This window comes from Caenorhabditis elegans, chromosome V (assembly GCF_000002985.6).
Source record: "Caenorhabditis elegans chromosome V".
Taxonomy (NCBI): domain Eukaryota; kingdom Metazoa; phylum Nematoda; class Chromadorea; order Rhabditida; family Rhabditidae; genus Caenorhabditis; species Caenorhabditis elegans.
In genome coordinates this window covers 19,225,142-19,251,389 of record NC_003283.11, presented here as the reverse complement: position 1 = coordinate 19,251,389, position 26,248 = coordinate 19,225,142, and the positions used below count along the sequence as shown (strand labels likewise).

Below are 26,248 nucleotides of genomic sequence, written 5' to 3'. Positions count from 1 at the left end.
AAGTTTTATTATGATATTTCGTCATTTTGGGACCAAAGGAGTGGTTTTTAACAATTTCCCCACTGGAGCTACTCCACCTCTAAGTGTTTCCATCTTATAAAAATCCCTCTAAAACCTTTCGGCAAATTGATGTTCGGCACATGACAAATCGCCAATTTGGCAAATTTGTCGACTGTTCAACACGTTAATATCATAAGGACGCAGCTGCTCCGAGGTCACTTCCCACCTGCCACGTCAGAATACAATATTTTTCGTTGTTGTGCATTCTAATCTAGTCTTATTCATTATTACCCTCTTTTCGCCATAATGACTACTACTACTGTCACTTTTCCAATTCTCCAGTTGCCCACGCAGGCTCTGAGAAAAGCACTTTGGATATTGGCACCCCGTGATATGTAAGTGTTTCAACTGGAGTTAGCCTGGGATTTCTAATTTAGAATCAATTTTGCTCTAATCTCCGAATCTGCAAAACAAGCAGCTGAGTCATTGAATCTCAAAAAGAAGCAAATTGTGATCGATGTTAATGAAACAATTTCCGTAGAAGTCACTGATTTCAAATTCGGGTGAGCCTTTTTTTGAAAACTGGCCTTGTATTAGGTCGTTCAATAAGTTTTTCGTTTTTTTCTAGTTTTGGTTTTTTCTTGGATATTATTTTGCGGTTGTATAGAAGACTGTTAGTAATGACAAGCCCAACAATATCAGCCACATCGGTCAACTTCCAGATTATTTAAAACACAGAACTATGATGACGAAAAAAAAAATTTTTTTTTCGAATTTTTTCATTTCTTTGTGAAATCAAAAACTTTGTATGCGTAGAGGTATTAGACAGTTAGTTAAACAAAACTGAAAAATTTCAGACTCAGGCATAGCTTATTGGTAGCGATACATCTGTTGGAAGTGCCGAAAAAGCTTGCAAAATTGACATTTTTATGTTTGAGCGGTGCTAACTTTTAAACCATGAGAGATATACAAAAGTAATGTATTACAACATTAATGTACACATCATCAGCTACATTTTATCATTATGTGACATTGTTGTCCCTCCTCACGTTTCTGAGTTACAGTCGATAGAAGTGAGCTTGGTCAAATTTAAAAAAAAAACCCTAATTCTTCACGTTTTCGCCTGTAACTCCGAAATCAGGCGCCTGATAAAAAAACTTCAAATTAAAAATTGAGTGATTTTAAATTATAATTAGGTACACAGTTGACCGTTTTGTCCCCATTATCTTTAGATAATTTCAAAGAACTTGTTTACTATTCAAAATATATGAAGGAACATTCATAGACTGCAAACAATTTTGCCAAACTCGTCAATTTGCCGATTTGCCGGCAAATTCAATTTCGACAATTCACTATAAACAAAAAACCCCAATCTTTACATACAAACGTCGCTTGAACACCGTCGTTCCTTTTAATATTGCGGCCACGATTGACATTTTTTGATCGCGGAAATTTCCATCTTGGATCCTTGTATTGGAAATTTCTCTTCGTAAAACTTGGCTGCTCCAGATACTCGATTCCCTTGCAAATAGCAGTGTCATCAAGCATTCGATTACGATAAGAATATATCTCCAATAACTTCAGATTGATATTAGCGCATCCTTTAAACCAAAGTTTCAGGAACAAGTTTGTGTCTTTTTCTGAGATTATGGTCCATGAAATCTCAATAAATGGGCTCATGTTCAATAAGCTATTGAGATCCATAGTTGAAAACCCAACAACGAGCTTATCAAAGTTCTTGGATAAAATTGGATGAGCCGAAGAATGTGATGGTGTTTGTCCGTGAATCTGAAAAATGTATCCCTCATAATGGTAAAAAAGACAGATTCCCAAACCTGAAAGCATTTTGTGTTGTTCAAAGCATGTCGGAGCATTTTGTTCGGCGCTTTGAAAATGTATATATGTGAATTCTACAATCGGGATATCAGCTAGCAAACATTGAACGCTTTCTTCATCCAAACTATTTTCTTCGGCATTATAGAAAACTTTGATATATGGATTGTTCAAATAATCCATGAAATGAAGCAAGTAATCTTTTGCCGTAAAATTCAAGCATCCAGAAGTTATATCGAATACCTGTTTTTCCCCTTTCAAAGTATTGACAACAATATTGACAGAGTTTTTGTCTTTAATAATTTCTAATAATTTGAGCGTTCCCGAGGCAATCAATAATATTATTATTATATATTCTGGATAGGTGCCGTTCACCAAGATTTTGTGAGAAAAACATATAGCATGTCTTAAGTGTGAAGGCAAAAATAAGGCTAGAAAACTACAAAAGCCGGCACTTTTTGCTAGAACGTACGAGTAACGTAGGGTCCTTGCGGGCTGTAAATTGGTACATCTTGTCAAAATTAATGTAGCTCTAGACTCTGACGATCTTCAAGAGTTTTAAACGTATTTTCTGAAAGTAAAGGTTATGAAACGGTTTTCAATGTTTTTCCAACAAAATGTTGTTTTTTTCTTTAAAGAGAGAGTTTCCTTAATAAAAAAATTGTCTAAAAATATAGTATTCATGTTTAAGTGAACGAATATAACAAAAGAAAAACGGGAAAAATCCGTTAACAATCAGCATTTTTAGTCTGAAAAATCGACGAAGAACCTTTAAAATTTAACTACGGATAAGTATTTTATACATAGAATTCCTTCTCTCTCCAGTTTCCTTAAATTTTTTTAAAAGAGAAAAACGAGTTAAAGTTCGAAATAAATACAATTAAAACAATCTTTGTTGAACAAATATGGCCTAGGAATCGTGTGGTGGCCTAGGATTGATTCACGCGCAAAACGCGAAAAATGTCGGACACAGTTTCCCTACAACTGTGTCGTATCAATTTGAACAATACTCAATACTTCGCACAGCACAGCCAGACAGGCAATATTTCCTTTAATCATCTCACACTTGATTCGACAATTTCATACATTTTTATTTGTTAACAATATATCAATCCCACACCACAAACAAAAAACGCAAATTTTGACATAAAAACGTCGCTCGAACTCCGTCGTTTCTTTGAATATCGTAGAGACTACGAAAATCTTCCGAATGCAGATATCTGCTTGTCGGATACTTGTACTCGAAAGTTCTCTCCATGGACCAAGGCTGCTTCAGATAATCTACACCTTTACGAATTGCTTTTTCATCGAACGTATCACTATTCGAGTTTATCTCTAGTAACTTCAGATTGATATTTGCACATCCAATTATCCACAGCTTCAGGAACACATTGATATCCTTACAACAATAATTGGGCTGCTAATGCTCAATAAGATATTGAGATCGATAGTTGGAAATCTAACAAAAAGCATATCAAAGTTCTTGGATAAAATTGGATGAGCCGAGGAATGTGCTGGAGTTTGTCCGCAAATCTGAAAAATGTATCACTTATGATGATAAAAAAAAGGCAAATTCCCAAACCTCAAAGCATTTTGTGTTGTTCAAAGCATGTTGGAGCATTTTGTTAGGTGTTTTGAAATTTACATATGTGAAAAATATAATAGGGTGGGTATCAGCTAGCAAACTTTGAACGCTATCTTTATCCAAACCATTTTCATTATTATCATAAAAGACATTGATAACTGGATTGTTCAAAAAACTCATGAAATGAAGTAAGTAATCTTTTGCTGTGAAATTCTAACATCCAGAAGTTATATCGAATACCTGATTTCCCCTTATCCAAGTTTTGACAAAAATATTGACAGCGTTTTTGTCTTCAGGAAAATTTAATTTCGCAACTCCACAACTTTTTACAACTTTCAAAGTGATGCCAGGTTGCTTTTTGAGATCAATGTGCATGCTTGCATCGTGCACGTTTGATGATTTCAGATGGTTTTTTATAGTTTCAGAGCAAAATGAACGGGCAATTCTAAAATGATGAAAGATTGAAATAGGTAATCGTATGAAAAAAGAAAACAACTCACAATTCAACTACATGATCGTTTTTGTACACATCTGATAGGGATTTTAATGGACGACGGGATTGATCGGACGATGACATGACGAGAGGGAGAGTGGAAGAATGAATGAATTGAAAGAGGGTAGGATGTCTGACATAGTCTCTATGCAGCACGGTTCGCGCGATCGATTAGTTTTTTTTCTAATAATTGGAGCGTTCCGGAGGCAATCAATAATATTCTGGATAGGTGCTGGTCACCAAGATTTTGTGAGAAAAACAGAAAACATGTCTTAAGTGAGAAGGTAATGAGGCTAGCAAACTCTTCTTTCTAGAACGCACCAGTAGCGTAGGGCCCTCACGGGCTTTAAAATAAAATGATACATCTTGTCAAAACTGATGCAATTTTAGACCAGGGGTGCGCGGCAATTTCCGTTCGGCAATCGAATTTTCGGCGATTTCGGTACTTGCCGAAATTGTCAATTGCCGGAATTTTCGAAAACCGGCGATTGCCGAATTGGCCGATTGCCGGAAATATTGAAACCCGGCAATTGCCGAAATGGCAGATTTCTGATAATTTTGAAAACCGTCAATCGCCAAAATTGCCGATTGCCGAAAATTATGAAAACCGGCAATCGCCAAATTGGGCAATTGCCGGAAATTTTGAAAATCGGCAAAAAAGCAAAAAATTCAAAAAATAAAAAAATTCAACAAGCAAAAAATTCAAAAAATTTCATTTTTCTAAACAATTATGAAATTGCTATGTTGTTGTTCAGAAATGTATGAAACGTACATTACACAAGTTTTAACTCTCTATTCGCAAGTAAACCGTCGAAATGATCTACATCTCACGAGCTTTGTGCAAAATATTTAACCAACTTTGAAGTTGCATAACTTCGTTGAGATAAATTATTTTGAAAAATGATCATCTAACAAAATGTTTGTTGAATAACAGTGAACAAAGTTTTAGTTATAAACTTTTTGATACCTCCAGCTACAAAGAAGAAAACAAGGTTGGCATTTGGCTAGTTTTTCTATTAACATTGTGTTTTGGAAAACGTTCACAACTTTTTGGTGGCTGAAGGTATCAAAAAGTTTATAACTAAAACTTTGTTCACTGTTATTCAACAAACATTTTGTTAGTTGATCATGTTTCAAAATAATTTATCTCAACGAAGTTATGCAACTTCAAAGTTGGTTAAATATTTTGCACAAAGCTCGTGAGATGTAGATCATTTCGACGGTTTACTTGCGAATAGAGAGTTAAAACTTGTGTAATGTACGTTTCATACATTTCTGAACAACAACATAGCAATTTCATAATTGTTTAGAAAAATGAAATTTTTTGAATTTTTTGCTTGGAGTTGATCAAGAAATTTTGAGCAAAAATGAAAAAAATAAAAATTTCCAAAAAGTGCGGACAATGATTCTAGGTTCCCGAATAAGAATAAAATCACTTTAAAAATGCGCAAAAATGTTTGAATGAGTTGTTTTACAACTTTATTCAACTTACAAAAATATTTCAAAAATAGAAGGAATCGAACCAAAGCTTAAATCTTATCAGACGCGCGCACTCCCAACTCGGCCACCGAGGACATTTTTCAACTCAATGTGGTAGGTGTCACATTTTCAGTGGTCACGCAAGTTGAGATTTGCGTGGATTGCATGGTAAGACAGTGGATTTCAATGGTGTTTTTAACTGAAATTTCAAAACGTCATAACTTTGCTGAAACTTGACCGGGGCAGCTAAATTTTTTGGAGAGATCATAACTAACACTCTTCTGTAGGAATTTTAGCATGAGAACCCCAAATCTACGGACCCCCTCAAAGACTTCCCTTGTAAGGTGCTTCGAAAATTTTTAACATATTTTCTGTAAATACAGGTTATTGAAAGGTTTTTGATATTTTTTAAAAGAAAGTTATATGACTTTTCCTTTAAGATATAACAGTTTGCATTTGTAAAATTAGTGTTTCATATAAAAAACGCTGAGTTTACTTCAATCTTTTGAAATTTTCAGTAACAATCTCAGATTTTAAATCGGTTTCTGATATGCAAAACAGAAAAATTGACTTATTTCACAAATTTTCATCACAATTTAATTGGATTTTTTTTTCGAAATTTTTTTGAAAAATTGACCAAAAAATTGTTGTTGTCTGAATTTGCTCAAATGGGTCGAATTGATTTTTTTTTTACGTAGTGACAACAAAATACTCACAAAAATTGTGACTAAACTTTGCTAGATCAGTGGAAAAACCAAAAATATATCAACAAAATTCAGTAATAAACCAAAAAAATTTTACAAAAATGTAGATTTCGAAATAAAACTATTATATGATATATCCACATAATTGTTTAATTGCACTAAAAAGGGGTTCTACCATGTTCTTTCAAAAAACTTGCTAGTTAATATACTGTGCTCATTTTTGAGAGCCCTTGGCCGTCTTCACGTTAAATGTAAAAATATGTACGATATTTAATATTCAAATACACTTTATTTGGTGCCAAGAAACTATTAATCCCAAACAACAAAATAAAAATTACAGACATTTTTTCTGAATAAAAACACCGTTGCCAGTGTCCCATCGATTCTCAGAATATCGTAGCCCCCTTTGAACGTTTCTGACGTTTTATACCGTCGGGGAGGATGCTTGACGTGGGGCTTGATCCTGACGGTTCTTGTTTTGGACTCTGGCTGCTGCTGATAGTCGATTCCTTTCCACAAAGCTTCAAGGTCTTTTGTTTCCATTGTTGTAACCATAAACTTTAAATTTTGATGTGTTAAACCGAGAAGCCAATGTTTCAAGAATAAATTTAGATTGCCGCTGCCAAAGATTGTCTGATTAAGTTCAATAAATTCACTGTTCAGTTGCAATAGCTCATTAATTCTGAACATTGGGCATTCGATATCATGTTGAAAAACGTTTCCGGAAAGCATCATGTGGCAATAGTGATAGCAGAACGTAATGCGAGTCTGAAAAATTGAAAAATAGTTGAAAGATTTGAATTTTCCGTCAAAAATTATTTCTCAGAAAATTTGAATTTGCCGCCAAATATGTTTCCCAAAAAATTTGAATTTCCCGCCAACAACTTTTTTTTCAGAAAATTTGAATTTGCCGGCAAATATTTTTCCCAGCAAATTTGAAAATCCTGCCAAATTTTTGTTACAAAGATTTTGAATTTCCGCCAAATATTTTTTTCAGAAAATTTGAATTTCCCGCCAAAAGCTTTTTATAAGAAAATGTGAACTCTCGGCAATATTTTTTTGTATTCAAAAATTTGAATTTCCCGCCAAAAAAAATTTTATCAGAAAATTTGAACTTGCCGCCAACAACTTTTTTTAAAAGAAAATTTGAATTTCTCGCCAAGCATGTTTCTCAGAAAATTTTAATTTCCCGCCAAGCATGTTTCTCAAAAAATTGGAATTTTCCGCCAAAAAATTTTTCTCGAAAAATTCAAAAACCTTGCCAAATTTTTGTTTCAGAAAATTTGAATTTCCCACCAAATATTTTCTTAGAAAATTTGAATTTGCCGCCAACAACTTTTTTAAAAGAATATTTGAATTCTCACCAAATATTGTTTTAATTCAAAATGTCAATTTCCCGCCAAATATTTTTCTCAAAAAATTTTAAAATCCTGCCCAATTTTTGTTTCAGAAAATTTAAATTTCCCGCCAAACATTTTTTTTATCAGAAAATTCTAATTTCCCGCCAAACATTTTTCCCACAACATTTAAAAATGCTGCCAAAATTTTTTGTTTCGGCAAACTTAATTTTTTGCCAAATTGTTACCCAGAAAATGTGAAACTCCCGCCAAAAAATGTTTCCCTAGATAATTTTTAATTCCCGCCAAATTTCCGTTTCGGAAAACCTAACTTTTTGCCAACAGTTCCCCAGAAACTTTGAATTTCCCGCCAAATATTTTTTTTCAGAAAACAAAAACAATTTTCCTAGAAAATTTTAAATTTCCGTAAAACATTTCTTCCTAGAAAAATTGAGTTTCCCGCTAAACATTTTTTTTAACTTTGTGCATACCTCAAAAGATTCTGCACGTGTCGATACATACTGGTGTACTTCGTTCAATGTGTTATAAATAAAACATGTAAATTTCAAGATTCGAATGCCATCTAACAAACGTCGAAGCTCATTTTTCTCGAAAAAGTGTCTTTGATCTCCTCACGAACATCAATTTCTGATTGCTTGAACAAATCCATTAGATGAAGTAGGTAATCTCTTGGAGTGAAGTTCAACGTCCTAATATTGAGGAGAGGCGTGGGCCCCTGGAAATTGCCACGTGCGAACAACATATAGTTATCAAGTCGTAGCCGTGCAGTAACTGGCACAGTTTCTCTTGAAAGATTGAGTTTAGCTTCCATTTCGTTGTAGACTTTGAATTCGAAGGAGAGTCCTTTTTTGCCAAATACCACAGTTATAGGAGATTTGCCCAGGTTTACCGCATTTTTTGTGCGTTTAGAGCAGAATGAGAGGGAAAATCTGAAAAAAAGTAAATTTAACATTTATTGATTAACTAAATATAATACTTACACTACATTAGGCATCATGCATTTCAACGTAAAATCGAGAGATTTTTCTGGGAGACGGAGAAGATGGAAGGGCAAGGCCATGACTGGGGGTAAGGAAGAGTGAATGGTATGACAGAATAAGACTACTGCACAATGACGCTTTGTGAATCGATAGTCTCTTTTCACCTGTCTCGGGTGACGTCATAGGGTTCTTATGTGCCCTTATGTACAAGAAGACGACCCCCGTTGCAACACGGTTACGAGTTATTGACAGGGATACCCCTCTGAGGCGGTCTCTGGCGAAGACACATTTTATTTAGTTTTCCCGGGTCATGTTTCGATGTAATTATTTGATAACGGTTGCTAGTGATGCAAGTTTTTGAAAATCAATTTTTCTTAGAACACCTGAAAATAGCCAAGATGTGGGAGGGGCTCCGCTAGCCTCACCCACTGCACTACTCCATTATTTATTAAGGTAAAGTTTTAAGTGTTCCCGTCTTATGAAAAATCAGTCTAAAAACTTCCGGCAAATTGATGTTCGGCAAACAGTAAATCGGCAAATTGATATGGAAATTTCCGGCAAATCGGTAAAGTGGCAAACCGACCAATTTGTTGAACAGCAAATGCCACACACTCCTGGAGTAGGTCTAATGCTCAAAAAACTAACGAGTCCCTGGCCCGCCAGTCTTTTCTGAAAGTTGAAGTTTACGGTAGAAATATCGGTGTTTCCATTTGTGAAAAAAAAAACTGAAAATTAAGTTTCCCCAAAAAAGTTGCATAGTCTTCCAACCTAACAAAACAAATCAAAGTCCAAGAATTTCAGAAGGTTGCAATTGGTTTATTGAATAATTCCAACATTTATACAGACACAAATGGGAAATGATTATGAAATTGAAAGAGAAATGGTAATAGCGAAACAAAAACAAAACACTCTTTCCCATTAGAACATGGGATTGTTCACAAAATCCATCTCATTCCAAACTTTCATGATAAAAAGTTGCTTTCTATTGTCCATCACATCAATCTCAACAGTTGCCACAGTTCCATCTTCTAGCCTTCATATGTTGTTTCTTTTATGATCCGTGAAACGACTATATGATGATTCTAATAGACCACTGTTCAAAGGGAAAATTTAGAAATTTCAGACATTTCAGAAAATTGACTAATATTTTATTGTAACCTTGTAAGTCGCCATAATTATGTACACATTTTTTGTTCTACGATCATATTATGTACAGTATATTTATAATGAAAACTACACAGAAACCAAAACTTTTAACAGTTTAATTGCAAAAATCAGAAATTTGAGTCAAGCAATGTTTAGAGATTTACAATATCAGAAATACAATAGGTCTTTATACCAAAATTGGATTGTTCTCAAAATCCACCTCATTCCAAACTTTGAAGAAGAAACTTGTATCTCGACGGTTCATAACATCAATTTTAACAGTTGCAACAGCTCCATCCTCTAGCCTTCTTATGTTGTATCTTTTATGATGCAAAGATGAGCTTCCTTTCAAAGAAATAAAGGAATGAAGTTTCCTGGGTAGTTGGAAACACAGGTCAAGGGTTTTGGAAATCTCCAAGTGTTTAATCCCATTCACCACATCTACGACATTGGAACCATGGGCATTTCGGCCATAAATAACCAGATACTCCAGGTTCATATTCGATCCTTTCATCCAGCATTTCAAGAACAAGTTCAGGTCCTTTATCGATAAAGCCTGTGCATCACTGGATAGATGTATATGCTCACAGTTCATCATCAATATATCATTTAACTGATACTGATGAGAAATGTAAAAAGACTTGAACTTATCCAAGTTCTGGATGAACACCAGTGGAAGATCATTTTCCATCCGATTTTCATTAATCTCCAGGGCATTTACAACAGGCATGATGGCTCTGAAAATTAGTTTGTCCGAGTTAGCCTTGTGGCGTCTGGCTTCTTCATCCGGGTACTCGCGGCCATACCATTTATTGAATTTAAATTTTCTAACCTTCAATCCACCGAAAACTTTTGTAAGGTCACTGAAATCAATTGGGTAGGCTTCAGTGTCACAAATAACCTTGTCGATTCTGTCGCAGTTGCTCACATCTAGAAGATGCTCCACATAATATCCAATCTCCAAACCTGGATTCGCCCATTCAAAATCGTATTTCGAGTAAGCAGTCCCATAATCGTCAGCTATCTTATCAAAACTTGTCTCAACACGGTTGGGAATCCCCAGCTTCAATGGTACTATTGAGTTTTGACACGTTGATTCGAGGGCATCGATATTTAAGTAAAAATATACTTGAAAAGAGTTATCGAAATTCATAGAAATTGTGATATGTGTGCTGAGAATGATTATGAATTCGGAGGCGTGCAGCAACTCAGTAGATTTAACTATGCTCTTGGACCGTTGAGAGCAGAAAGAAAGGGAAATTCTGAAAGAGAGAAGTTAAAAAAAAACGTTTAAAAAACTAGTGCTAAAACTTACAAATTGACATTTTCCATTGTTTTAAAAGCATTCAAACGAGCCTTTTCAGGTAGATCAAGAATTGGGAAGGCAGTAGTAGTCATTGTTGCCCAGTTTGTACAAATGACTGGCTCGCAAAAAATTTGGCAGAGAGTAGGAGTCATCAATCGGGAAGAGGCCGGGTCTGGGTCACTCTAATTATGCTCAGAGATCTGATATAATATTTTTGGGGTATTCTACTCCGAGCACACTTGTCGATAGGGTGGATTCTGACGTCATTGTTGTACAGATTGCACAAATGACTGTCTTGTCGACTACACAACCTGCATGAAATCAGTTTAAAGTCATCAAACGGGTGGTTCTCTAATGTCTAATTTTAACTGATGTTCAGCTAGTTTCCAGAATTTCATAGAAAATGCTTTGATTTTCTATATGTTTAAAGTTTTATTTAATTTGAAACCTTAGATTTCGAATTCTACACTTGAATTACCTATAGTTTTTTTTTTCAATACTTTAACTTTTTTGAAAACTTCCCGGTAGAGCGCGCTAGCATAACCTTCTAGGGATAGTGTAGTACATCTACCCCCAAAACTGTTAACCACTTTCAAAAATACTACACAAGTACTACTTCTAGTGGTATCCATAATTCCAACAGGGGCACGATACTAATGAGCAGTTTCGAGCACGTGAAGCTCGGTTTCCATAGAGATGCCGTACCCTTCCTCCGCACTTTTTTCATCATTACTGCTATTTTCATGCCTCCCTTCTATCTTCTCCGTCTTCCATCTAAAGCACTGAATGAAGTACTCAGTAATATGGATGTTTTCGAACTGTAAGATTGTTCAATTTTGCCTCTTTGACCTAAAATTTTCCAGATTATCCATCTCATTCTGCTCTGATTCCATGAAAAAAGCAGTGAAAGCTCTAAGCCTTGAGATTGAAAATGTAAACGTGACTGTAACTGAAAAAGAGGTCGAGCTTAACTTTGAATCATGGCATCTCCCGTCATTCCAGCTGACTTTAAGGTTCACAAACTTGGAGAACCTTCCGGTTTCCGCCAAGATCGCTGAGCCTATGGGCTATGGGAGTGTTGGGAGTCAGGACATATATAAAGAACCAATTACTTTTTCAAATGATTCATTGAAGTTCACGGCTAGAGACTACTTGTGCCATGTCTTGGATGTTGTGAACAAGTCCGAGATAACCATTACTGATGCTGGAGGGGCAGACGGGGTGTCTCGAAAAGCGATTCGCGATTTGTTCAATGGAGTGCCCATTCTTCAGCTGATATATGATTCGGACAAGTTTCCTAATAACGTGCTCAAATACACATCTTGTCATGCAAAACAAGCTAAGGTATCATAATTTTTAGTAATTACCGTATATCCTCTATTAGTTTTGCACCCCTTTGCTCAACTTTGACAGCTCATATCTCATTTTGTTTTGAACATATAAATAATTAACAAACTACATACTATAGAAAAACATCTAACAAATATTTTATCAGTTGACAACTTTTCTATAGAACAAACGACTACTGAGATATGAGCTGCCAAAGTTGAGCAAAGGGGTGCAAAACTAATAGAGGATATACGGTATTACATGAGAATCAATTATTTAAAATTATTCCAGATCACTCCTGGTTTACAACTCGGAATTCTACCGTATGCACATCAAGTTCTTTGCTCAAATTTTGAACACCTTGATATTAATACTTCGTCTCTTAATTTCAATGGCTTATTGAACCTAAACAGTAGTCTAGTCGATTTATCTTATAGTCGTTTCACGGAGAAGGATTTCAATTTATTCCTGAAACATTGGATACTAGGACTATCGAACCCAGATCTGAAACGGTTGAGAACATTTAAAAGAGTTGATGATCTAGAATCTTTGTTACGTGGGATTTGTTTCAAGCAACAGCCGGCGTCCAGATCAAGAACCGTTTCATATAACCTCTCTTGCACATGGACATACCAAGGAGGGTGCGATGTTCGAAGGAATGATGGAACGGAAGCAACAATCTACATTGATAAGCCTGAGTACTTTACATTTGTTGTCTGGGAAAAGTCAGAAATTTCAGAAATTTCAGAAAATTGACTAATATTTTATTGTAACCTTGTAAGCCGCCATAATTATGTACACATTTGTTACTCTACGATCATATTTTGTACAGTTTATTTATAATAAAAATTTCACAGAAACCAAAACTTTCAACAGTTTGTACCAAGAGACTTGGCTGGAAGGCGGAGAAGATGAAAGTACGGCATAATCATGACAATGAGGTTAAGGACTAAGAATAGACCTAGTTTCGGAAAACTGAGAATCGGATTTAAATAAGATTTTCCGGTTTTCGAGTAGTGAACAAAGTATATATTGCGTAGGAACGTAGTTAACAAGGTATATTCAGTTTCAGTGAGAGCCAGGGCTCACTTTAAAAGACTATCGATCGTAACTGTGACGCGGTTGCGTAGCGTGCGCCCCGTCTCTCTTTGCTCATTTCCAGTCCGTTGCCAGTCTCCCCTCTCTCTCTGTGCCATGAATCTTCTCCGTCTTCCAGCAAAGTCTCTGGCTAAAATTCTCCGTTACATGAGTATCAGGCCTGTGACAAAAAATGTTGGACCGAAAAACCAAAACAACAAAAAAAAATTGAAATTTTCCAAAAACCAAAAAAAAAACCAAAAATTCTGAGGCTTAAATTGATTTTTAATTGGGTTATAAGTAATGTTGCAAAATGCATTAAAATACATTTATGACGTCACAACTGTTTTAAAATACATTTTAACATGTTTTTCAATACAGAATAGTCTAGAGTCGAGACTCGACACGGCAAACTTTTTTTTTTGGATTTTTTGGTTTTTTTAGTCCTGATTTTTAGTCAAATACCAAAAAAAAACCAAAAAGTCTTATGTACACATTTTTTATTCTTTTAAAGGATTAAAGGATTAAAGGACGATCCGTTCTTCAAGTGATATGCACTGCGGATCTGGGATTCAGGTACACTACCTGGTGGTGATCCCTCTGGGCTGTAATTTAAACTTAATAGTTTTTACGAAAAAAAAAATCTGGAATTCGAGTCAAGCAATGTTTAGAGATTTACAATATCAGATATGTTAGAAATTAGAGTGACCCTGACCCGGCCTCTTCCCATTTTATAACACCTATTCTCTCCGTAATGGTTGTGTAGTCAATAGGCTAGTCATTTGTACAAACTGTGCAACAATGACTACTACTGCCTTCCGAATTCTCGATTTGCCCAAAAAGGCTCGTTTGAACGCTTTTCAAACTACGGAATACGTCAACTTGTAAGTTTCACCTTAATATTTCAAATTTTAGTTTTAATTTTCAATTTCAGAATCGCCATTTCTTTCTGCTCACAACGGTCGAAGAGCATAGTTGAATCAGCAAAGTTGTTGCACGCCATCGAGTTTATAATCATTCTCAGCACACATATCAGAATTTCTATGAATTTCATCAACTCTTTTCAAGTATATTTTTACTTGAATATCGATGCTCTCCAATCAACCTGTCGGAACTCAAAAGTACCATCGAAGCTGGGGATTCCCAACCGTGTTGAGATAATTTTTGATAAATTAACTGAAGAATTAACTGAGACTGCTTACTCGAAATACGATTTTGAATGGGAGAGGCCAGGTTTGGAGATTGTACATTATGTGGAGCATCTTCTAGATGTGAGCAACTGCGACAGAATCGACAAGGTTATTTGTGACACTGAAGCCTACCCAATTGATTTCAGTGACCTTACAAAAGTTTTCGGTGGATTGAAGGTTAGAAAATTTAAATTCAATAACTGGTATGAGCGCGAGTACCCGGATGAAGAAGCCAGACGCCGCAAAGCCAGCTCTGATAAACAGGTTTTCGAAGCAATCATGCCCTTTTTAAATGTACTAGAGGTTCAAAGATATAGCATGAAAAACTCTCTTCCATTGGCGTTCATCCAGAACTTGGATATATTCAAGTCACATTTCCTTGCTCATCAATATCAACTAAATGATATATTGATAATGAACAGTGAGCATCTACATCTATCCAGTGATTTAAAGGTTTTATCAATGAAGGACCTAAACTTGTTCTTGAAATGCTGGATGAAAGGATCAAATAGAAAACTGGAGTATCTGACTGTTTATGGCAGACACGGTGATGGTTCCAATGTTGAAGATGTCTTGAGTGGGATCAATCACTTGGAGATTCCCAAAACCCGGAGCATTTGTTTGCATCTAACCAGAAATCTTGGTAACATTATTACTCTACCAGGAGCCTCTGCTGTACAACATAAAATTCACAATATAAGAAGGATCGATGATGGAGCTGTGGCGACTGTAGAAATTTATATTATGACTGGACAAAGAAGTTTTAGCATGAAAGTTTGGAATGAGGTGGATTTCGAGAACAATAAATTTTTGGATTAGCGAACCTACAATATTACTTCTGACATACTGATTTTATAAGAATAAATGTTGTAAACCTCGAAAATCTACTTGGATTCAAATTTTTTCAATAAAGCTTTGCATCATAATCTACTAAAGTTCTAGAAAAAAAAGTTAGTTTGTGACAAGTTACTAATTTTTCAACTCAGCTGGGAATTAGGTCCCGCTTGTGCCAATGGCTTTGTCTGACATAGAGTATCGATCATTTCAGTGGCACTGCGATGTACCATCTGGCGTGTCTCTCTTCTTATTTCCAGTCAGTAACTATTTTTCTCCACCGTGAATGTGCTACGTTTTCCTGAAAGGTCTACGACTATCAGTCACATGGGATTATTAAACTGTAAGCTTGAATACGATATTACTCTAACATTTTCTGATTTTCAGTTAAACTAGGTCACTTGTTAAGATGAGAAAAATATTTATTAGTTAATTAGAAAGGTGTGCTGATATAAATCAAAAATCACTGCAACTAAATTTAAAGAAAATTTCATTCCAATACAACAAAATCAAAACTAAAATCGTAAAGATAAAGTGTTGCTTCAACTCCATCCACGTTTTGAACATCAAAGCTACCACGGATTGTCCTGTAATCAAACCGTCGGCTTTCAAATCCCATGGCTCTAGGCTCCGGTTGCTGGGTGTAGAAAATGCCATCCAATAGAGCATTCTTGTCATCAATCAGAAAACACACAGTCAGTAGTTTCAGATTTTGACTTGATATCCCAAGTAGCCAATGCTTCAAGAACAAATTGCAGTCTTTTTCTGTTAATCTGCTATCAGTGATTGTTACAGTCGAACTGTTAAAGTTTAACAAATCATTGGGCGAGTGTAGCGGAGTCCGAATATCTAGGCTGTCAAAGCTTGAACAAAAGGTTGGATAAGCTGATGAATGTATTTCCAGATCTGTAGACATTGGAATCTGAAATTGTTTCAAAAAATTAGGTGGTAGGGAATGAAGTCTAATGTTTTGTCTTTTGAAGGGAGTTTGGTTTAGAAGTAGTGAAGCGATATGCTTGGGGTACAGTAGGAGTACTGTAGTACTGTAGGGGTTAGCGGGAATTCAAATTTGCTCAGAGAAAAGTTGGCGGTAATCCAAATAAAACAACAAACGTACCATACAGTCTCTTGCATGGACAGAAGCGTACTTTTGCATGTTATTAGGCGATATTTCCGAGATACATATTAGTCGTGTTATACAAATGTTTTTGAACAAATCTTGAAGAACTATTAAAGGAACATCATCGCCAGCGTCATCAACATCTATTGTAGACTTGTTCATGATATCCATAATATGTAGCATGTAATTTTTAGAGGTGAAGCTCAGTGATGTGTTCGCAAAAGCGATAGTGGAGAAATCTTCCGCTTCCATTATATAACCAATTAATGGGTTACCCGGATTCTCCCAGATTTTCACAGAATGCGGAAGCTCATCCAGATTCTCATAATTCAGAACTAGTTCGCATGTCACAACTCTAAAGTGTAGGTTAATTTTCAACATAGTCCTCATTACAGTAACAATTATACTGGTGCATTCGAGATTCGTCGCTGTCACCGCACTTTTACAGGTTTTGGAGCAGAAAGACAGGGAAATTCTGAAAGTTGTTGTTTTAAAGGTGAAGTAGCGCCAGTGGGGAAATTGTTAAAAACCACTCTTATGGCCTCAAAATGACCGAATATTAAATAAAACTAACAATTTTTTGAAAATGATTTATTTACTGTCAAAAAGTGACAATTACTCAGTTTTGGCCACTCATAATTAAGTCGACCAAAAAAAAAATTTTTTTTCCCTATACTTTTTATACTGTAATTTTGTTTAAAATATTCGTAATAAAACATTGTTCCTTAAAAGCTCATAGTTTTCAAACTTTTGGCAATTTGCCAAAACTTTGGCCCGAAATTATGAAAAATCTCGAATGTTTTTGGATTGTTTTATTATGATAATTGACCCTTTCTGATCATTATGAAAATTAAGGCAAAATCCCCACTGGCGCTACTCCACCTTTAACGTACTGTTAAACTGAAAGAAGGCTTACAATTGAATCACATCCATGCAACGGAGAGCTCTACCGATAGACCTGGCTGAAAGGCGGAGAAGATGGAAGTACGGTACACTCATGATAGGGTGAAGGAAGTTTCAAAAAAAAAATAGGCCTAGTTTTGGAAAACTGAGAATTGGATTTGAAGAAGATTTTACGGGTTTCAAGTAGTGAACCAAATATGGAAGGAACGTAGTTAACAGGGTATATATTCGGTTTCAGAGGAAGAGTGCTCAATTAAAAAAGACTATCGATCGTAACTGTGACGCGGTTGCGTAGCGTGTGCCCTGTCTCTCTTTGCTCATTTCCAGTCCGTTACCATTTTCCCCTCTTTCTCTCTCTCTCTGCCATGAATCTTCTCCGTCTTCCAGCAAAATCTCTGATTAAAACTCTCCGTCACATGAATATAGTCGAACTGTAAGTGCTTTACTATGCAGCTCGTAGTTTATAATCAAGTTATTCCAACTCCACTAAACACGCTGTTGAATCGATGCATCTAGATTGCAGCGATTTGGATGTTATTTTAGAAGAAAAGAAGCTTTCAATTAAATTCGAAAATAGAAATTCGTATTTTCGACTGTTGTTGAGGTTCGATAACGTTGAAACTTTGCCACACTCTGTCAGGATTTCGAAGAAAGTGGAAAGAAGGTGCTACTGGAGCGACAGTGATTCCGATGATTCCATTGATAACTTATTGAGTGATTGGAGTGTTAATAGAGACAGTCATGCTATCACTTTTGAAAATTCTTCATTAAAATTCACCGCCAGAGAGTATTTGCATCATATCATGGATGTTCTGAATAAGTCTACTATAGATATTGATGATTGTTTGGAACGTTATGTTGGCCGTGAAAAAGGCGCTCGAAACTTCTACAAATACATTCCTATCAATAAAATAACTTCCGATGCCTACAATTCATCTAATAGTGTTCTCAAATATACTTACAGCAACGCGGAACACTTGATGGTATGTATTTATAATTTTGACAAAAATCATCATATTGTCAGAATTTCAGATTTTTTGGATCACAAAACTGCCGTGTATCCGTCAAATTTTCTACTCAAACTAAATGTTGAAACATCCTCTCTGTTATCAGCTGTCTTGTTTTTTCCGTTCCAGAAGTTCACAATTGTTTAGTTTTTGACAAATCATACTACATAATTTATTCAAACTAATAATCTATAGAACATAACGTTATAATTTTTCACTCAGGCTCAGGCTTAGGCTCAGGCTCAGGCTCAGGCTCAGGCTTAGGCTTAGGCTTAGGCTTAGATTTAGGTTTATGAGTAGGCTTAGGATTAGGCTTAGACTAAGGCTTGGGCTCAGGCTTAGGCTTAGGCTAAGGCTTAGGCTTAGGCTTAGGCTTAGGCTTAGGCTTAGTCTCAGGCTTAGGCTTAGGCACAGGCTCAGGCTCAGGCTCAGGCTTAGGCTTAGGCTTATGAAAAATAGAAAAATCTTACTTATCCCCCACGTATTCTCCACTCTGCTCAAGAAAAGTTCTTTAGCCAGCTCCTTTAATTGTTCCAGCGCCTTCGAACGCCTGCGTGCAGACGCTAGATTAGGCTTTTTGAAAGCTTTATTGAAAGGGATACCTTACCAGGAGCAGCCCGAAACTAGATCAAGAACCATTTATTTTAAAAATCGAGGGTTTGCGCCAAAGACTTACCATGGTGGCGTTGATATTCAAAGGAACGATGGAGTTGAAGGAACACTTTATATTCGTAAATCTGATAGCTATAACTTTAAATAAAAAAGGATCTGTGAATCGACAGCATTTTTCACTCACGGTTTAAAAAAAATAGTTTTGAATATTTTAGGCTCAGCTTATGATATCTGGCCCCCAGGCTTAGGTCCATGGAGGTTTTCAATTTGCATCTCCTGAAGCGCAGCGAACATCTTTTCTCAATGAGATTTCAACACAATTTTATAAAAGTTAGCATTCAATCCCCTGCTGAATAAATTAAAAGAATCGGGCAAGTTGTTGTTCAAAAAAGGCAAGTTTCAATAAAAATCTTTTATTGTAAGGTCTCTCCCTCCAAGTGACGAATAGTTACTTCTTCACGCAGATGTGGTCTCGTCTCGCCAAACACATAGCTCGGCGCATTCATCGTAATGTAGCCGGGGATCTCGGTTCTCAAGCCGGTGCTGATACGAAGCATCGCATGCTGGAGATGAACCGATTTTGCCTCACAACGTTCACAAATGTCAAAGTCCGCGCACATTGTGCATTTGTAGCGGCGTCCTGCGATTTGAGTTCCACATGAGTCGCATTTCGCGTAAAACTCGGAGTTCGTGTGATGGGGCTCAACGATCGGTTCGAGGTTAATGACAAGGTACTCGAAGCCGCAGATGGTGGTCCGCTTGATGTACGAGTAGATTTCACTGGAGCTATGAATTTCAACGTTCGAGTGGTAGGGGTTGCCTGGAATAGAGATTGAATAGAGATTAGAATAGAAAAATCCAACGCCTAGGCCTAAGCCTAAGCCTAAGCCTAATCCTAAGCCTATACCAGAGCCTAAGCTTAATCCAAAGTCTAAACCGAAGCCTAAGCCTAGGCCTAAGCCTAAACCTAAGCCTAAGTGAAAGCCTTAGCCTAAGCCTGAGCATAAGCCTAGGCTAAAACTGAAGCCTAAGCATAATCCTCAGCCTAAGCCTAAGCCTGAGCCCAACCCAAGCCCAAGCCCAACCCAAGCCCAAGCCTAAGCCTAAGCCTAAGCCTATACCAAAGCCTAAGCTTAATCCAAAGTCTAGGCCTAAGCCTAAGCCTGAGCCTAAGCTTAAGTCTGAGCCTCAGCTCGAACCGAAGCCTAAGCCTAAACCTAAGCCTAAGTGAATGCCTTAGCCTAAGCCTAAGCCTAATTAAAAGCATAAGCCTTAGCATAAGTCTAAGCCTGAGCCTGAGCCTAAGCCTAAGCCCAAGTCTATAGGCTAGTCGGACTATGAATTTGCTATTGGTCTAAAAAAAGCTTACCTGAAAAAATTCTCCAATCAGATCCGGGAAACAAGCTTCTGGCACGTCTAGAGATATCCTCGAAAGCAGTAGACTCACTAAAATCCATTGACACAACTTTCTTCTCAAAAGTCTTGTGGAAAGTGACATAGACCGTACGGGTGTAGCTCGACGCAGAGTGAGATGTATTAGAAGAAAGATAAAGTGGTATGATGGAGCTTGATTTGTTCTCGAAGTTCGATCGAAGCTCGGGTGGCACCAGCTCCAGCTCCTCGGCAAGACTTGATGGCTCACGGGCTTCCATTGATGGAATTGGAGAAATTGGAGAAAGTTAGTAGAAACTTTATGCTTCAGTTCCATCCCATCCTTCGTTTTATACAGAGTTTGGTGATAAGACCTGCGGATGTTTGAATTTTGCCTTACAAACAACTTCTTCTAGTTTGTGATCCTTATCACACCTAACGCTTCGGAGTATTACCACGTGACCGAAATTCGTGAAAAGGTAGTAAACATTTTAGATAAGGCGGAAGTTTCAGTTTTGATTCTTGGACGTTTCTACATTGTCATTAGCGATTTATCTCGTTTTTCGAAGAAAAATTGGCTGAAAGAGCAGTTTTCGACGTCAAATTTTAGTCGCAACTTGATAACCACGTATGAGAGCAGTTTTTGGGTCTTTGTTTGAAAGAGCGTCTGAAAAAGCAGTTTTGGGCTTAACAATTGCATTTTCCAGTGAAAAATGTTGGAAAAAAGGGAGAGCAGTTTTTTATTTTTTATTTCGTTGTCCACTTTGCAGTGAAAAATCGCTTTTCGAGTGAGAAAGTGACAGTTTTTGTCGTCAGAATATGTCACTTTATACATAAATGTCTTGGATAGCTTTTTTCGGCGTCGAACTCCGTTCCTCAGTTGAATTCCGGGAAACTGGTTACAAATTTTAGCGGAGTCTTGCTTATCAGTTTTATCATTCCGCAAGTCTTATCAGTTTTGCGAGTTCCAAAAAGGTTAATATAAAACTTCATGCCAAGCCCTGCTGTATTCTCATTCTCCCTCATTCATTTTCTATCGGCAGAATGTCTGGACCTGACACCGACATTGATCCAGAAATCAATCGAATCATTCACGAAGGACCTCTTAGACTATATGAAGAAATCGATCTACTGCCAGCCGATTTCAAACTTGTCTTCGAACACAATAAGAAGAATGAGCACCGTTCCCTAGACCAGTGGATTGATGGAGTTCGTGGAGCATGTGGTCGTAGAGACGACGGAACCGATCTGGTTTCTGTGACGTTTATTCACAAGTCTGGGAAAAAAGTTATTCTGGTTGCTTTGGATCATTCAAAGGCGCTGGAACAATTAAAGGAGCTGGCTAAAGAACTTTTCTTGAGCAGAGTGGAGAATACGTGGGGGATAAGTAAGATTTTTCTATTTTTCATAAGCCTAAGCCTGAGCCTGAGCCTGTGCCTAAATCTTAGTTTAAGCCTTAGCCTAAGCCAAAGCCTAGGCCTAAGCCTAAGCCTAAGCCTAAGAATGAACCTAAGCCTAAGCCTAAGCCTAAGCCTGAGCCTAAGCCTGAGCCTGAGCCTGAGCCTGAGCCTGAGCCTGTGCCTAAGCCTGAGCCTAAGCCTAATCCTCAGCCTAAGCCTAAGCCTAAGCCTGAGCCTAAGCCTGAGCCTGAGCCTGAGCCTGAGCCTGAGCCTGTGCCTAAGCCTGAGCCTAAGCCTAATCCTCAGCCTAAGCCTAAGCCTAAGCCTGAGCCTGAGCCTGGGCCTGAGCCTGAGCCTGAGCCTGAGCCTGAGCCTGAGCCTGAGCCTGAGCCTGAGCCTGAGCCTGAGCCTGAGCCTGAGCCTGAGCCTGAGCCTGAGCCTGAGCCTGAGCCTGAGCCTGAGCCTGAGCCTGAGCCTGAGCCTGAGCCTGAGCCTGAGCCTGAGCCTGAGCCTGAGCCTGAGCCTGAGCCTAAGCCTTAGCCTAAGCCTAAGCCTGAGCCCAAGCCTTAGTCTAAGCCTAATCCTAAGCCTACTAATAAACCTAAATCTAAGCCTAAGATTATTAGTTTGAATAAATTATGTAGTATGATTTGTCAAAAACTAAACAATTGTGAACTTCTGGAACGGAAAAAACAAGACAGCTGATAACAGAGAGGATGTTTCAACATTTATTTTTTCTCTGAAAATTGGTTGGAACAGAAAGCTTTCGATAAAATTTATGATTATCTTCTCCAGATTATCATTTAAGTTTCAAAAATTGGAATATTCATTCCCATACCTTGAGAATTAAGTTGAAGTCGCTCTCTAGTTTCAGAGATGTAGAGTGTTGCATCCGTTCCATCATTCCTTTGAATATCGTATCCACCCCAGTATGTTACGGACCCGAATCTTCTTGATACGGTATGCCTTTCAATATATCTCTTGTATATTCCCCTCGGCTTACGCGAGATCATTTCAGATTTTGATGTGCTAGACCAAGTGTCCAGTGATTCAGATATAAGTTTAGATCTTTCTCGGTAAATCTGCTAGAATGGAGGTCAACTAGGCAACCGCTCGAGTTTAATAAGTCATCGAGTTTGTCAATATGCATGAAAACTTGGATTTCTATTGAGGACCTATTCAGAACATCCATGAGATGACCTGCAAATAGTCTCTGGCGGAGAATTTTAACACCGAATTTGTAAACGCCATAAGTTCATCGGGCGCAAGGTTTAATGAGCAATTTTGTTGAAAACTACACAAATGATTGATTTATGATCCACTTGTTGGGTTCCGCGTTTTAATTATCTAAGTTATCCCTATGTGTAATGTATCAAATAAACTTTTAAAAAATTCTTCCGTTTGAGAAAAGTAAACATTCATAATTTTTTTGGGGTTTTTTTTGTTTTGAAATTTCTATATCCGAAGAATATAACTTCGCTAGAAAGGGATTATATTGTTAATCTTACATAGTTATATGACTATAACCAAAAAATGTATCAACAAACTTGAGTTAGTGTAAAATTGAATAATATTTTAGAATAAATACAGACGCAGAAAAACATCCAATGGAATACATAGAATCTGGAACAATTAAACACAATTAAAAGTCTACGTTCTAGCAAGCTAACAGTTATCGAAATAGAGACCAATTGTACTCAAATTTTTTTTGAGTTTGTAAAATTTTTCTAGAATGTTTGACCTACAAACGCTGCTATTCCATAACAGACAGAAACCTAGATTAATTTGAAAATTAGAGGAGAAATCCGATGATATTGAAAAATAAACATATATAACATGCAAATCAAATTGGAAATGGTTGTTATGCTTTCAATCTGTTGGAAGCGGATGTTTTTAATAATAGAGAGACAGGTGAACATGAAAAATAAAATATACTGCTCATGATAATATAACAGTTCATTTAGTTTAACTTTTTTGGTTTCTCTACTTGGTTTAATAAAGTTATTTAATATTAAAAGCACAAAAATAAAATCGAATTGTATATTTTCAGAAAATTCTGAATTTTTGAGATATTTCAACATAAAAAACAACAAAAACGTCATCTGTCTACCATCTCAAATAACTTTTTCAATGCTATTTTAAATAACTTATAATTGGAAGTTTGTATTATTCACAAGATCATAATAAAACTCAAATAAAACTAGGGTTATGCAGTTTTTCTTTCTTCTAGAAGATATTTCAAGAAAAATGAAACTTTTATCAAATAAAACGTAATTTTTCAAGACGATCCATTATAGTGATCACTGTAAAACACATTTCTAATAATCAAACTATGAAGCTTCAGATATGAAACATCACATTAATTTAACAATTCAAATTGAATCAGCACATTTAATTTCATCATTTTAGTCAGAAAAGTGAATCAGAAGATGTCTCTCGGGTGAAATTGATTGTCTGATTTCAAAAATATTATTTCTATTAGCATCACACTCTCATTAGTAGGAAATATTCTTATTTCACTTAATACTAGCTTTCTGTCTTGTTTATTCAGTTTCCATTTTACCCACTTGACAACAATCAGAATGTGTGGAATCAATAGTCTTTTTTTTAATTTAATGTTGAGCATATCTTTCAAATATCGTATTTCTTTTATCAAGACGATTTTGTTTAGTTCAAGATATCTAGATTTGGAATTAAAAAATTAAAAGATTTTAATAGGCAATCATATAAATATAATAAATTTCCGTTGATATAACAGAAAGTCACAATGATTATCAGAAATTTCCAGATGACAGTGCTTAAAGGTTCGGTGTGGATAGCACTCACATCGTTTATCGATTTGGCAGCTCTAAGCTTTTCAATTCCCGTCAATCTTCTTTTGTTGTACTGTATTTGCACAAAATCTGAAAAATCATTTGGTCGATACAAACATCTCATGGCTTGGTTTTCAATGCAAAGCATATTTTTTACGATTATCGCTTCTGTCACACACATGGTTATTCAGAATATTTTGTTTTCAGAGTGCTTAACCTTTATTTTTGCAGTGTTTCCACACAATTGGAGGAACATTTATGATGTTTACTATAAGTAATCACTTGAATCTTCCATCATGGGGTATTTGGGCTTCATTAGGTTTATGTTGTGTATCCGTTGGATATGTTCTTTTGATTCTTAGTGCACAATTTGTTTTTCGGTATTTTGCAATGCACAAGTGTGTTATTCAATTGAACTCAATAATTAAAATAACAATTTATAGTAAAAAAAATCTGAAATACTTCTTCGGCTGGCGTCTTCTATATTTCGTATTTTCAATGTTGATTGTAGCTGTTGTCTATGGAGGATGTGGCTTTGTAGGTATTAATCTAACAGCGGAAAAAGATAAATCAATAAGGTAAGTATATGTGAGCTGATGATACGAAATTATATAATTCAGAGAATCGATGGCTTTAGTTTATGAAGTGCCAGCTGAGCAAGTATATTATGTGGCAGTCGAATACTTTGTTCGAAATGAGAAAAACGAAAGAGTTCTCAATTATTTATCCATTGGCACTGCTCTTACACTCAACAGTGTATTTGGTGCAATGGTTATTGTGATTATTTATTGTGGAGTTAAAACCTACAAAGTGACACATAAAACTACATCCCACTTGTCTTCGCATATGTATATTCAAAAACAATTATTCACAGCGCTTCTTGTTCAGGTAATTGCACCTTTGTTGTCAAAAATTGCAAACTGAAATTATCAACAGACCCTTACACCAACTGCCTTAATTTTTGTTCCGTGTGCAATATTTTATGTTCTCCCACTTTTCGAACTTCCACTTGACGCCGACGCTAATATTCTCAGTATATCATTGGTTTTGTATCCTATGATTGACCCAATTGGAGTTTTGTTCATCATCAAGCCGTACAGGAATTTCTTGAAAAGTACATATAATTCTGAACATAAAAAACATTTTTATACTTATTGTATTCAGAACTCTTTTGCCATCGTCTCGTTCGTCAAAATCGATGCAGTACAATAGAAATGAATGTTTCAAGTATATCGAGCCGGAAAAAAGAAAAGAAAGGAGGGTCGTCAGATGAAACTTCTCCGCGATTTGATTCCATTCAAAATTAAATAATTTTTATCGATGAAAAAAAAACAAAAATAAATTGTTAATGAAATGAAAATTTTATTGGAACAACTGATGGATTTTAGATGAACGTTAATTCCTGAACTACATGTTACTTAGAAACAAAGTAATTATATGCAAACAGTAGATTACTAAAACTTTTCTCATAAAAGCGTCTCGTTCTTAAACTGCAAGCGTTTTACGAAAAGTTATCAAAAATTGACTCGCGAGATGTCGGGCGTTGTATCTATTGACATGGTTATTGTGCAACACTAATAAATACATCATTGTATAGGCAACGTTAAGAGCAACATTTTGTTAGTTTAACTTTTTCTTCCTGTGTGTCTAGTTTCAAAGTTACGCTTGTTTGAAAATTTTGAAAAAAACACAGAAAATCAAAAACGCA

General features: G+C 36.3%; 6 protein-coding genes and 4 pseudogenes across 12 annotated transcripts; 4 read left to right on the top strand and 6 right to left on the bottom strand.

Moving 5' to 3' along the window:
* Positions 1–300: 300 nt before the first annotated feature.
* Positions 301–3,995, bottom strand: F21D9.5 (annotated as a pseudogene). Its single transcript has 3 exons — positions 3,919–3,995; positions 3,416–3,863; positions 301–3,366 (listed from the first exon to the last, which is right to left on the bottom strand). Coding segments are annotated over exons 1-3 (3,591 nt in total).
* Positions 307–25,869, top strand: str-81 (Seven TM Receptor). 2 transcript variants are annotated; one of them, NR_102121.1, is made up of 8 exons: positions 307–395; positions 438–563; positions 24,516–24,722; positions 24,772–24,938; positions 24,984–25,118; positions 25,161–25,428; positions 25,477–25,654; positions 25,705–25,847. NR_102121.1 is itself a non-coding variant. In NM_075336.2 (6 exons), exons 1-6 carry the CDS (start codon positions 24,516–24,518, stop codon positions 25,845–25,847), a joined length of 1,098 nt encoding a protein of 365 aa, NP_507737.1. In that variant the 5' UTR covers position 24,515; the 3' UTR covers positions 25,848–25,869. The 2 variants fall into 2 exon arrangements, 1 of the variants encoding a protein (NP_507737.1); NM_075336.2 differs by lacking the exons at positions 307–395; positions 438–563 and having other exon boundaries at positions 24,515–24,722; positions 25,705–25,869.
* F21D9.6 lies at positions 6,402–8,512 on the bottom strand (annotated as a pseudogene). Its single transcript has 3 exons — positions 8,433–8,512; positions 7,923–8,381; positions 6,402–6,862 (listed from the first exon to the last, which is right to left on the bottom strand). Coding segments are annotated over exons 1-3 (1,000 nt in total).
* On the bottom strand, positions 9,680–11,036 carry fbxb-1 (F-box domain-containing protein; the record flags this gene model as incomplete). The annotated part of the gene is made up of 2 exons (NM_075341.2): positions 9,680–10,840; positions 10,894–11,036. 2 exons carry the CDS (start codon positions 11,034–11,036, stop codon positions 9,766–9,768), a joined length of 1,218 nt encoding a protein of 405 aa, NP_507742.1. The 3' UTR covers positions 9,680–9,765.
* Positions 11,161–12,969, top strand: fbxb-115 (the record flags this gene model as incomplete). 2 transcript variants are annotated; one of them, NM_075340.2, is made up of 3 exons in its annotated part: positions 11,161–11,704; positions 11,748–12,228; positions 12,505–12,969. In NM_075340.2, the coding sequence occupies 3 exons, from the start codon at positions 11,541–11,543 to the stop codon at positions 12,967–12,969; spliced, it is 1,110 nt and encodes a 369-aa protein (NP_507741.1). The 2 variants fall into 2 exon arrangements, with proteins under 2 accessions (NP_507741.1, NP_001309668.1); NM_001322606.1 differs by lacking the exon at positions 11,161–11,704 and having other exon boundaries at positions 11,776–12,228.
* On the top strand, positions 14,086–15,395 carry fbxb-2 (F-box domain-containing protein). The gene is made up of 2 exons (NM_075339.2): positions 14,086–14,174; positions 14,225–15,395. Exons 1-2 carry the CDS (start codon positions 14,092–14,094, stop codon positions 15,297–15,299), a joined length of 1,158 nt encoding a protein of 385 aa, NP_507740.1. The 5' UTR covers positions 14,086–14,091; the 3' UTR covers positions 15,300–15,395.
* fbxb-116 (F-box associated domain-containing protein) lies at positions 15,729–17,621 on the bottom strand. Its single transcript, NM_075338.3, has 3 exons — positions 17,351–17,621; positions 16,432–16,909; positions 15,729–16,236 (listed from the first exon to the last, which is right to left on the bottom strand). Exons 1-3 carry the CDS (start codon positions 17,431–17,433, stop codon positions 15,805–15,807), a joined length of 993 nt encoding a protein of 330 aa, NP_507739.1. The 5' UTR covers positions 17,434–17,621; the 3' UTR covers positions 15,729–15,804.
* On the top strand, positions 17,703–19,104 carry T26H2.12 (annotated as a pseudogene). Its single transcript has 2 exons — positions 17,703–18,475; positions 18,882–19,104. Coding segments are annotated over exons 1-2 (996 nt in total).
* Positions 19,370–20,608, bottom strand: sqst-3 (ZZ-type domain-containing protein; the record flags this gene model as incomplete). The annotated part of the gene is made up of 2 exons (NM_075337.3): positions 19,370–19,776; positions 20,326–20,608. 2 exons carry the CDS (start codon positions 20,606–20,608, stop codon positions 19,370–19,372), a joined length of 690 nt encoding a protein of 229 aa, NP_507738.1.
* T26H2.11 lies at positions 22,566–22,913 on the bottom strand (annotated as a pseudogene). Its single transcript has one exon. A coding segment is annotated over exon 1 (348 nt).
* Positions 25,870–26,248: the final 379 nt, after the last annotated feature.